Raw genomic sequence first — 13380 nt, 5'->3', positions numbered from 1 at the left:
CTCACTATGGAAGTGCTCTCCTCACTGGACCTCCCAACAGCGCCCTTACACCCCTGTAAGCCATAGAAAATGCAGCAACCAGGCTCATCATCCACCTACCCAAACATTCACACATTAACCCAGCTCTTGCCCAGCTCCACGGGGCTCCCCATGCCCCAGAGAATTGCTTTAAAAAAACTCTGCATTGTATTCAAAGCCATCCACTGCAAAACTCGACCTTATCTTCATGACAAACTCAAACCCAGCAAAACAAAAGAGGTGATGGCTGGCAGGTTTAGAATTAATCTTGACCTCTGGCATTGCTCTGGGCAACCCTCCAGACCATTGCTCTGTGCCTGCCAAGCCATTACAAAAGGGAAAGGACTATATGCAAATCAGGCTGGATCCCACCCCAAAAGGGGCAGTCCAGCCCAAACTGCTTGGCCACATCCCTTCTTCACGAGACCACAAGCATCCCCAGACATGTTTCATGCCTCATTGGGCTTGTGGTCCTATTAAGAAAGGATGTGTTTTGCTAAAACTCAAACCCATCACAAACACACACAAACACCAGACAAGCCGCGCAACACTTTCGACACATTTATTCCTTCATTCATTCATTTTTGCATTTATTTCAGCACACAAAGCCCTGAGGCATCTAAGTTACAGCAAGTGCAGGTTGCATTGTTGAATTGCAAGAAAACGTATATGGTTACAGTAATACATTAGTGTGTGTATAGAGCCTGGCCAAGCCTCACCACATGGTGCAGAGGGCTCCATCAGGCAGCGTAGGAGACAAATTGGTAGAATTACACTGACTGGCAAAGCCACACCTCATGGTATGGGGGCTACATCAGGCAGCATAAGGGACAAATTGATAGGATTACACAGACAGGCAAAGCCACACCTCATGTTATGGGGGGCTACATCAGGCAGCGCAAGAGACAAATTGGTAGGATTACATAGGCAGGCAAAGCCACGCCTCATGGTACGGGGGCTACATCAGGCAGCGCAAGAGACAAATTGGTGTGAAGCATGTTTGTTGGGGTCGACATTTTACAAACAATACAAGAGTCGATAACATCAGCGCAGGGCGCTATGCACAGACTCTCACGCTTGAGGGCAATGCAGGGAGATATTGTATTGAGTCTGCAAATTCACATGCACACAAAGAAACATTTACCTATTGAACACCCTAGGGCATGGAACACCTTTCCTCTTCAAATGCATCCTCAATCACTGTTTTCAGGAAGAGCCTCAAAGCATACCCATTTCCCCACACATAATCATGCCCTCCTCCACTGCCATCACATGTCTATCCTCATCTTTCTATTCTTTCCTAAACACAATTTGTAACTTCCTTTTTCAACGCCCACCTTTTCAAACTTTGAACCATGTGAGGCGTTCTGAGACCCTCTGGCTAGGGACAGAGCTAAACAAAAATTCCCCAAAAAATAAATTAATAAAATATGTTGTTTAAACAAACTCCACTGCTAAGAAATTATGGGTGCTAGGTTGGGTATACATCGGAGACAGAGATGTGGGTTATGTTTTAAGAGAGACCAACTAGAAACATTAGAACACCTTTAGAGTGAGTTTACTGCCACAGAAGCCTGCAAGGTTAGATTTTTTAAAGGGCTTTGTTAAGAGACACTGGCAATATTAATGGTTATACATTTTGGTCACAAATGTTGTCTGGCTCCCAAGTCTGTTTTATAATAGATTCAATTAGTTTATCGATATGTATAGGGTTAACTAGATGACATTTTAATATTGCTATTTGAAAGCTTTAGATTTTAATGATTTTTAAGTATGACAATTTCTGGTGTCTTCCATACATGTACATTAATTCATGTATTAAGTATTCATTTTTAACTTGTGTTCTTTTTTATTAATATGAGTTTGTGATGGTTTGTTATAAACCAAAACAACTTTTAAAAAGTGGGTGTCCTGGTTATGCCAGCCAAGGATCCGAATACCTTGGTGACCCAAAGGCTAAAGGGTATAGGGTCAACCAGGTAGAAAATGCCATGTGGGACCAATCCACTCTGGGGGTCAAATGCTTTCTTGACAGTTAGAAGCAGCTCAACTCAGAAACCACATCCTGAGGAGAGTCCCCTGATTCCTGCGGGATGACATTGTCAATGCAGAGTCAGTCGTTGTCAAATGGTGCCAGATGCCTCCTGACAGGCCGACATTTTGTGTCCTGTAATCTGTGGTGCAGTCAAGGGTTTTGGCATCCTAGCAGGACTCAAACCCCTCACCAGTCTCAGTCAAAGGTTCCAAAGAGCCCTCTGTGCAAGGCCAGTAACAGGGTCTTGCATGCACCGGTAGAAGGCCTAAATAGGGCCTTGGCATGTTATAGCCGCTTGTGCCTGCTCTGGTAATCAGAGGATCAGACAGATCCCTACCAGATGCTGCTAGTCCTGGGTAGGAGACAACATGCTGCAGTGCTCTAAAAACAACTGTCATTACCTTATGAGATGACACCATGAAGCTCTCCAGAAAGTTTGGAAGCCTATTGTGGAAAATGTCTTCTCAAAGGCTCCCATAAGGTACGGTGGGACAGAGCAAGGCAGGCAGCGCACATGTCCCAGAGATGGTTGAGACTAAACACTCAAGTAAATGTAGAGCAGGTCCCCTGCTGACCAACACTGCGCATAGGAATTATGCAATTAAAAGCTTACCTTTATGCCTGACATACACCGGAGGAAAATCGGTTAATTGATAAGTAATCGGGAAGATTAAGAAGCAAAAGCACAGAGCGCCGCTGAGATACCGGCCCTCTCCGCATGGAAAAATGCCTGATGAATGTTGCCAGTGTTCGGGGAGAGCGTGTATTAAGACCACGCCACACGCAAGCATTGGCCATGCCCCCAAATTTAAAACTTTGAGGAAAAGTCATGTTGCTTAACAAAATATACCAATCCTGTGTTTGGAGCAAAGGGATTGCGATGGAACTGCTTTTGGCCACTATGGTGTAAACCTTTATTGCAATAACATGTAATCTTTATTGGATAACATATTTCACCATTCCACTACCATCAGTTTTGGGACTCAGAGAAGTGGTCTAAACTTCCCATTCCTCTTACCCTTAGTGTGCCCTGAATTCACCATGCACACAAGCCACTCGGGGCTCTGAATTATGAGATCTGTCTGGGCAATTCCAGATTTTTCTTTCTGGGGTGTCACAGGTCATAACACCTCACAGCCAACAAGCCTCCATAATTCAAGGGTATACTCAATCATAACACAAGCCTATCATGCACTCACTTAGTGAGTAATTACTGTACTTTATGCAGTGCTAGAAACTGCTATCAAGGGATATGGGCACCTTCTTATGAGCACTATGTGATAGCCGATTCTCCAAACACAGATATACTTTGTCTAATCTCCAATGATGCTACAGGAATATATGGCAAACTCCATTCCCTACCTGTCAGCACTTCTCTTACATTTACAAATACTTTATTTGTTTAACTGAGTTCCCTCCTTACCCGCCACACCTTTCACAATTGCCTCAGGCGCACTTTTCAATCCCGCCAAAGACTAAAGTATGGACAACCCTGGTGGATAACAAGCATTCACTTTCTGGACAGGAATCAGTGCTCTTCGGCCATTATGATGGTGAATGCCTCAGTCCAAAAAAGCCTCAACACAACGCAGGCATTTTAAAGTTCAGCTTTCACCACATGCTCCTTTTGTTTGTGTGCAGCTCACAGTATGAAGCAGTTGCATCTTCTCACAGACTATCTGGGTTGCAGGCAGATTCTCTTGAAACTTCAGCAAAAGTTTAGGCTAGCCTCAGCTCCCATGTTGGATTGATGAGTCAGATGTGCCATGGGACAAGCTAACATCAACGGCTCAACCTTTCGGGCTTTTTCCGTCAAAGGTGGCATGGTGTCCACGTCCTTCCTTTTAGGGAAAGGTTTAAATGATATAAAAGTCAGGAGATTTGTACAGAAACTCTGATTTTCAGGAGTTCTCTTCAATTGAGCATGTGACTTCATTGATGATGAGTATTGTTTTGAACAAGCATACAACTTTCCTTCGTGTCTTGCCATAAAATAAAGAGTTTCCATACTTGTGAGTTGTGAGTATTAGGGAATCTAATTCTATGAAAGTCACAGAGGCAAGAATTATTCCACCCTTTCTGTATCATGCTATTTTCTTGTGGTCTTATTTTTAATGACGTATTTGTTTGTTTTAGCATAATATTGTGTCCTGGCAGACTGGAGTTGGGTTTTTCTTCTTGGGTGCGGGCCAAACAATACTTAAGGATGAAAGGCTAGTTAGATTTACTATGATTCTAGATGGTTGGGCAGACCGTTGTCCATGAGTGTTTGGCTTTCTCATTATTCTTGTTGGATGATTGGTCTTCTCACACGAGACTGCACTCTTGGGGACTACAGAGAGCTCGTCACATCAAAGAAAAAGGAGGAGCACAAAGCAGAATGTAAGGCCACATTCAAGCTAAGTTGTGGGTTTGGACTATGGTTTCAATGCAAAAAAACAGGTTCTTTCCTCATAGATTAAGTTGAGTAAGTGATACAACAACATCATGATAAATCAAGTAGGTGGAGGTAGTATGTGCAAGTGAAGGATGGAGAATTACATGCAAACATCTTAGTAGGAGGCCTGAAATTAAGCGATTATGTATTTGTTATTATGTCTTGTGATATATCCTGCAAACGTATGTGAAGGCAAAGTAGTTATAGTAAAATATAGCTAGTGTTTCTTTTAAAATAACATATTAAAACACCTGTTCCCAACTCATTGCATTGTCCTCTTTAGTTTGGTACACCACATCAATTGTTAGGAAAAACTCAGAACAGCACCCCAAACACAATATTACTGAACAAGCTACAATAGACCGCTGACCACAATACATCTATGTTCTGATTTAGAGTTCATCTAAAAATCCATTACTTTTGTTGGCGACAGTTGTTTTCCACAGTTCAAGTGCACTGCAGGTCTTAACCTTGCTGCGCTTGCTTTGAAGAAAAGAACCATGCCCCTTGCTTGTGCAGATCAACAAAAAACATTACCTATTGTAATATGTTCGTAAACCTGCCACAAACATCTCAGAATTCTAGATGAAGTTGGCTTGTTTGGGTAATTTCTAACTTTAAAGTAAAACAAAATAAATCAAAGTGTTTCCTATTATGGCTGCAATGGCCATACCAGCTAGACTTGATCAGCTTAAGCGATGTCTTGACTCTTTACTATCATCAATACATCAGGGAAGATAATTGGTAAGAATGGTAGACAGCGCCCACAACACACCATAAATTATATCACATAATGCATACATAATAGCAGTGTTTAGACTACAGCATGCGGGGGCACGCCTGGAGCTGTTTTTAATTACATTCTAGATTGGCGGTCTCCTGCTCTACATGTACAATAGCTATAGCAAAGAGTGTAGGGCGATTATTCTTTCTATCCCCTTTTAGATAGGCGGTCCACCATCGGTGTCTAAGGCTAGTCCTTTCTACATGAGGGACTTGTATTTCTTCTTGAAGGACGGCTAATTGAGCAGGTGAAGTCATTTTCTTGACTCTATACTAAGGTGTGCATTTCGCTTGTACAGTGAAAGATCTATTGTGTCTTATTCATATGGCAGTATTGACTCATTTGGAAGATAGGGCTCCATCTCCATGCTGGGTAGGATATTAATATTGTGGGTGGTGATACAACCTAAACCACTGTACCCGTTTGCTAATAAACCAGATCAATTTTTTCAAACTATTGCCAGAGTTAGTGCTATCAACATCAGGCTGATCCAGGTGCTGGGAGGAGTGACTAGGTGGGTGGAGAGAAGGCTGATCCCAAGAATTCACGAACTAGCTGGAAAATGTTGATGAAACTTTATAATTCTGGAGGTCTTGGGACCTGTCTGTCTTCTGTGGTTGTATTATCTGATTTCCGAACTGCAGGGTGCAAGTTATTGGTTCAAGAAATGAAAACTGCAACCATGCGTCAAGTTAAAGAGCCATAAAGTACCCATGCATCCTATTTAGTCCCCTAATTGAGGCCCCATCCTTTCTAATACCCCCGGGTACACTGATATTCGATCGATACACCGGTTATGGCAAAAAAAGAAAATGAATGTAGGGTTTATTTGGCAATCAGATGTAAGTGTTGACACCCAAGTGGGTGGGTGAGGTTGTCAGGGCCTCTTTTAGGCTATGCTTTTTAGGCCTGACTCTCCTTTCAATGGTAGGGAGAATCATGCAGTGATTGTTAGGCTTTGAGCACTACCAAGATTGATTAGGCCAAGCCGCTATATCCAGGGATCCCAGATACTCAGATGAATAGTCTTCAAATTATCCAAAATGCTGCCATACACCATATATTCATACATCTGAATGCTTCACATAACTCCCGTTTCCATAGCTTTCTTCAATGGCTACCCATTCAACAACGCAATGAGTTTAAAATAGTCTGTATGTTTTTCTAGTGCCTTCCTGGGGTGGCTCCACCATATCTAGCTTCCAATATACAGACATATCAGCCTGACAGACCCCTGTGATCCCAGTCCATAAGGTTGCTGGTGCTACCACGATCCAAATGTATAACCACAGAAAACAAAACATTTTCGGTGCATGGCCCATGGCTGAGGAATTTGCTGCCTGGACGTCTTTCTGATTCCAGTGAGCTCCAAAGCACAGAAAATTTACTTGTTTTGGTCATGATTAGCTCTGGTGACAATAGTATGGGGTTTGTACTAACTACTTCCAGATGATTTTTCTTTCCTCTGGTGCACAATACAAATACGAAAATAGAAAAGGAAGGCCACCAAAAGAAGGAGCTTTGGAACTAACGGTTGATAAGGTGGTCTGGAATTGCCTGTGTTACAGAAGAAGTTGGGCATTTCAAGATGTTTTCGGCTTTGCTTTTCTGAGTAAAGACTGATGTTGCACAATCAACATTTGAGACTGGATTGGCCCCTGGCTTTGCTTCACTGGGTCTAGTTTTGATTTTAAGATATTTTCCCAAAAAGGAATTTTACATCAACTGCTATCTAATACAGTGGTAGGGTGAAGAGCACTCTTACAAGGTTTTCCAAAAGCCCCACCTGATCGTAAAAAACTGCAATATATTGTGCACCCTGAGGGATTTAATAGACTAAGTTGAAGCCAGTATCAGCTTGTAATATCTTGGAAGCCCCCCATCTATGTCAGCAAGACGCTGGTGGGAAGGATACCTTGGATTCCCCTTTATGGATGGTCAATGAAAGTCTGCCATGGTGCATGTTAAACATGCCTCACTCAGTTACAGATAAACTCCTTTAATTTAAATATTGAACCCAATTTTACTGAAACTCGCTAAGTTTGGCCCTGATGCCAGGAGAAGTTTCACCATAAGTAACGATGAGCGGACCATGTTTCTGCATTAAGTGTGGATATGCTCAGTGGTATGCTCCTTCTGAGTAGAGAAATGGGGAATAATTTCCAGCATTACTGGTATTTCACTTGCAGTGGTCCACTGAGATCTGTGTGTTGGGATGCTTAAGCTCAGCAGAAATTCTGTATTTAGATATATAGGTGTGGCCTGTATAACAGCTAAAAGGTTTATTGTAAATCTGAGCAGTGCCAGATTAAGCCCTGTGGAGGCGTCTAGGCAGTCGAAACTTCGGGGGCCCCCTCGCAAATGATCTCATAAGTTTGTAATTTTCTGCACCGCTTTGGTACATCTTTCCGGGTGCCAACATTATGGGTTTACAAAAAGAGCAACGACAAACAAGATTTACGCTTTGTTCAAGAAAATGAAAATTCTTATGTTTCAGCCAAAAATAAGTAAAAGTGCATGAAAAAGATAGATTTGTTCTGTTACGGTTGAAATTAGACAAAGCTATTCAAACTCCATTATAACCAGACATCGGGTACCGTATATATACTTGGGTGTTCTCAAAGCTTCTAGTCGCAAATATTCTACGAGGTTCTGGAATCAGCTGGAACTAGCGACACACTAACGGACAGAAAGTTTTGTTTCTCATGCGTGACAACGTGCTCTAGTGGGATAACATTGAACTAAGTAGTGTGCACGTCGGCCGCAAGATGGAGAGGGCCATCACTATTGTAGATTACATGTATGTAGTTTGCACCAGATTTTTTTTTACAAACTGACAGCTGTCAGATGAGATTTTAAGAGACACACTAATGTAAATCTGATGTCTCTGGTTTATGTACTTTAAGTTGTTAATGGGTATATTACATTAATACAGTATTTTCTCTATAGTCTATAGAGACTTTAATGTAAAATTTCCATTTGTTTCTTTGAGTTGATAAATTTTTGTCTATGTTTTGGAAACAATTTAAGAAAGCTTGATTGTAATTTTCTTTCAAGATTAAATAAATATTATTTTGATCCGGTGCTGCAGTGCCCCTAAATGGAGTGGGGCCCATAGACCTGTGCCTACTTTGCCTATTTAGTCATCCGGCACTGGCACGGAGTGGCTTGGTAAATCTTGATTTGTTATTGTTTTTATTGACATTCAGCATTTATATAGCACCCTATATATCATTGGTATGATCTCAAAGCGCTTGTGGGTTGAACGCCCTTGGCGACCGTAGTCCAGGTCGGTCTTAAGAGTAGGGTAGTATGGGGTGCTTGGGTGCACTCAATGTGTGCGCAGCTAGTGTAATTACCTGATGGTAGTTGCATCCTAACATTAGGTGAAGTGATGGTGAGAGATCAGTCGAATGTGTGTAGTCAGGTGGTTGGTCTCTGAGACTTGCATTCTGGCGGCATTAAGCCTGTGTAGGATTATGTGTGCAGCTAGGCTGATTTTTTTCGTGGGGTATAGCTGCGTTCTAGCAGGATGTTGAGGTGTTCATGGAGTATTGTTCGTATGTGTGCAGCTAGGCCAAAATTGACCGAGGGGTATAGCTATAACTGCGCTCTATTGTGTTTTGGTGTAAAGAGTGAGCATAGCGGTAGGAGAGGTAATTTTGGAGTGGATGATTTACTCTTAGGAGCCCATTGTTCCTGGATTACATTCTGTATCTGGACGAGCTGGCAGTGGTCGTCCTCAAGTTCCGTGGTAGCGTCACTCTGAGGTAGATTCACAGGTAGGATTGTTATATGTTGTGCTCGGTCAGAGGGCCATTATTCATTGGGCTCAGCACTATGTGTCTTAGGAGCCCATTTTCCGGGTCTCTGGTTGTGGATTATGGTGGGATGTGGGGTAGGTCTAGGCAGGATACTTGGTTATAGGACAGGAGATATCTCGCACTGACGTGGTCACAACGAGGCAGAGATGCTAAAGGACAGGCTGGACATTTGTCAGCTGGCTGTAATTGCTTTCCAGAGTAATGTCGTTGAAGTCATGAATCCATAATGTTGGTGGGTTTCAGCGGCCCTAGATGGTCCCAATCATGGTTTACAGAAATACATTTCACTAGTATTAGATATTTAAACAAAGACCATGTTGATTTTTTTTTAAAGGTTTCAACTTCAGCATACCTATTATGAAAAACCTAATGGTCAGGTTTGTACAATAATAGGAAACCATGGTTACAACTGCCATTTCCTGCAGACTTCCACAAGGCTTGTTCAAATGGAAAACGCTCTTTCACATACCCAAGAACACAAAGCCTACATGAAAAAAGCCAGAAATTCAACCGTTGACTTTGCACCTTTTAATTTACAAATATGCCAGCTACAGAATGTTTAACGGACCCTGCATCAATTACAAGAAAAGCTATGCACAAGAACATTCAACAAAACAATGTTCCATCATGACTAAAGGACAACAATAAACCTCACACAAATAAAAGCCAGACTATTATTAAAGCACAAACAAAAGGGCAGTTTGAAAACAAACAACTCCCTAAAGTCTTGGACGTCTTTCTATTACAGTGGCAAGGGAGGCAACCAACTACAACTAAACTACACATATAATGTCCACCTTGAAAGAACAAAAATACGGAGCTGGTAATATGGACATATAATTAAGGCAGATGTCTATCCATAGACTTTTGCCCCCAGGAAAAACAATGCTTTTTGCCCCTTAGTTGACCCTAAAGCGCCTCTTATGGGTGGAAAATAGGTTTATGTAAGCCTCACACACTACTACAGAGCTGTACATTGCAGAGAGTTGCTCTCTCCTAGAGGAGATGCTTCACAAGAACTCCCTCCTGCTCAATTACTGATCCCCGGGCATGCAAATATTCCCATAAAAATGAAAAAGCAGACTCTGTCTTTTATAAATGGCCAATTTTAAATTCTACTTACTTCTGTTTATTAATATATCAATATTATGCACATTATCGAAATGTAAACTTACAAAAGACATCCAGAATGCCATGCCCCAGCCCTTCGGAAGACAGATGTCCCAGCCAGCTCCCCAGCCTCTGCGTTCATCTCCAGCCACTCTTCCTGGTTGTTGAATTATGAGGACTGGAATCTTAGATTCAGAAACACCCAGTTCAAGCTTCGATCCTGGCACGAGTAGCTCTCTCCGCAAACGATTGATCTCCTTGAAAAAATAAATAATACAGGTAAACACAAGTCTGTGCATATATTTCACCTCAATAATTATATTTAAACACAACACTTGTTCTAGTGCTTTGGAAAACATGTTAATTGATCAACCAGTTTTAAATTTGTGGAGGTACCCATGGATTTGACTATCCTAGATGGAATCATTTTACAACATCTAAATGACACTGTTTATTACACATTCCTACGGTAAAGGTCCATACCACATACAATTAATCAAACAAATACACTTTTAACAGGAGTCAAAATAAATATTTAAGGAGCAGGAGGTAGAAGCTGACACTGGCTATCAGACATCACAGAGTGAGCAGGAGCTAACCCCTGGGAAACCAGGAGCTATTAACAGTGTGCCACAACTCTAACCTCAAAATAAGAAGGAAGCGGCACATTTGTGTTTACGATCTATGACCCGGTATGCTTTAAAAGTCTAAATGAGGTGCCCTAATTCTCCTTTAAACACATTCCCATAACCACAGTGTTCGATTGGGTTGGTTTGTATGGCACCAGTGCCACTAAATGAGTACAGGGATTAGTGGCTAAAATGCCTATGCAGCCCAACGCCACTACTAAACAGAAACATTTATGCACCATAGTGATTACTGTACTCCTAGTCCATAGTCACCTCTCCTCCGTCCATCCAATGGGGACAGGACCAGAGTCTTTTTGTACCACACAGCTACATTTTCCCCTTTAAATTCTAAGCATGCAAAAGCATCCCCACCCTTACTCTCCTCTTCCATCAGTCATTTGTCCGCTTGTGATGAATCCTAGGGAGTCATCACTGATTCCTCGACTAAGATCTCCTCCCATGTGGCCAGGGAATGGCAGCCGCTACTTGATCCTGACTCTAGGGGTGGTATTATGAGGAAGGATCATGTGGGAGGAGACCTCTGTCGGGGAAAGGTGGTGATCCCACCAGGATAGATGCAGTATTCTTCCCTTCCAAGAGAAGAAGACCTTATTCCTAATCCATCATGGCTGTTGTCACTATACAAGTCCTTCCTGTAGTTAACCCCCCAAAACCCTTCTCTATAATCACTCTAGGCAAAACATCATACATACCTCATACACTCCTAACAAATATTTACCATCTCCGATCTCTAATGGTTTTCTGAATAGAAATTCTGAATATCACAAAGGAAATCATAGAAATACTGTGGACACCAATTCCCAGAAAATCCTAGGCACTGAGATGAGGAAGAGGAGAAAGGAATGAATGCGGATCAGTAGAACCACAAAGTTAATCATGCAGACTAGTTCTGGGGAGGCTTTGGACATATAAAGATGGTATCCACATTCATATCCCAGAACCGGAGAGGAAAGAAGCCGAGACGAGAGAAGCAGAGCCAAGGCAGACAGCAGTATGGTGAAGGACCATGCTGGGGAAAGCAGACGCTTCTACTCCGCTGCTCGCACGCTTGACTTACCAGTGTGGCGCATGGCCATAAGGGACACTGCAGGCTCTGAGAGAGCCGTCGAGGAACCAGCAGCAGCGGCAGAGCTGTCAGGAACATGGTTGTGCAGCGCAGCAGTGGACGTGCTCGAGGGTGAACGCAAAGCTGTTCAGAGAGCTGGAAAGAGGTCTGCAGTATGAGAAAGCCAGTTCTGAAGTGGGAGCTTCACCCCAGTAACGTGCCACGGATCGGGGACACCAGTGATTCCACCTAGAGCCATTTGGGACCCCGGGACGACTGACCGGCATGTGAACAGTTATGGATATTTCAATACCAACCAAGTGAAATACAAACACAGAACTTAAATCTCCATTCATGAGATGTCAGAATGGGGAATGTTGGAGCAAGCATTACCCTTTTGTGAACAGAGGATAGCAGAGGGGCAACGTGCTGGTCTTGGAAGCAAGACCATGCAGAGCAACAGAGGTTCGAATCCCGGATCCGCGCTTAGAAACCCAACTCGGGTATTAAGCGTGTTACAAAAAAAACAATTAAATATCAATAAGCAAATGAGTACTAATGAGAATATAAAAAGGTAACACTTGAACATGTCTCCATACATGAGATGTCAGTGTGGGGAATGTTGGGACAAGTAGTACCTAAAGCCAACAAAGTGGAGCACAGTGAAGTAATACAACTGGGGTGAAGTAAAGGACTGTGGATTCAAGTAGTAGTCCTGGTGAAATGGTAAAGTTGTATCAGGAGTGGAAAGATACCCGACATGAGAGTGTGCCAGGAGATAGATATGTTTCAGAAGGAGGATTCCTGGCATATACTAGGAGGTCCAGTAAAAGGTGTGTAAAGGAAATCATTCATTTTTCAAAATATATGGTTAAGAAATATACCAGAAACATTTGTGTTATCCTAAAAGGAACTATTATTTGAAATAGACAATGTTGCCATCTTCAAAGAACTGTTTGAGAGAGATGCCTGTGCCATCCTTGAGAAGCTATTGTTTGAAAGAGACACCTGTGCCATTCTTAAGAAGGTACTCTTTGAAAGAGCCATTTTTGCTATTCTTACGGAGCTGTTATCTGAAAAAGACTTTTGCCAACTTACTTAAAATATCCAGGGGAAGGAAGAAGCACCCTCGGGATCCAAGAACTCCTTGAGAAAGAGTGTCGGATTTATCCATTTATTTATTTTTATGAACACTTTTTGACAGAATATAAATCAGATGCATTTCCTTGCACCATCAGTTGATAATTGTTAGTATGAGGATCAGGGTAACATGTTTTGGACACAAGGACAGCTTATATGCTTGGCAACGAGACACAGACTGATCTTTAGTTTTAGTTTCATAGGTAGGGAAGGGACAGAAAGGTATTTATTCAACCCCTTTTATCTTAATAAAGATGTCCTATGTTGAAAACATTACCACTTTGTGTCCGCCTCTCATTTCTGACTCCTCACACCACTACCACTAACATATTTACAA

At 42.2% G+C, this 13380-nt stretch overlaps 1 protein-coding gene across 1 annotated transcript in view; it reads right to left on the bottom strand.

Annotated features, from left to right (window-relative positions):
- The window catches only part of POP1 (POP1 homolog, ribonuclease P/MRP subunit), a 1381968-nt gene that overhangs the window by 225454 nt on the left and 1143134 nt on the right, over positions 1 to 13380 (bottom strand). Inside the window, exon 13 of the mRNA XM_069621412.1 lies at positions 10274 to 10465. Coding sequence (XP_069477513.1) covers positions 10274 to 10465 — 192 coding nt within the window. The remainder of the gene's footprint in view (positions 1 to 10273; positions 10466 to 13380) is intronic.

The sequence above is a fragment of the Ambystoma mexicanum genome, chromosome 5q (assembly GCF_040938575.1).
Source record: "Ambystoma mexicanum isolate Mex_15411 chromosome 5q, UKY_AmexF1_1, whole genome shotgun sequence".
In the NCBI taxonomy this organism is placed as follows: Eukaryota; Metazoa; Chordata; class Amphibia; order Caudata; family Ambystomatidae; genus Ambystoma; species Ambystoma mexicanum.
The sequence above is the reverse complement of the archived record's forward strand: the minus strand, read 5'-3'. Positions and strand labels throughout refer to the sequence as shown.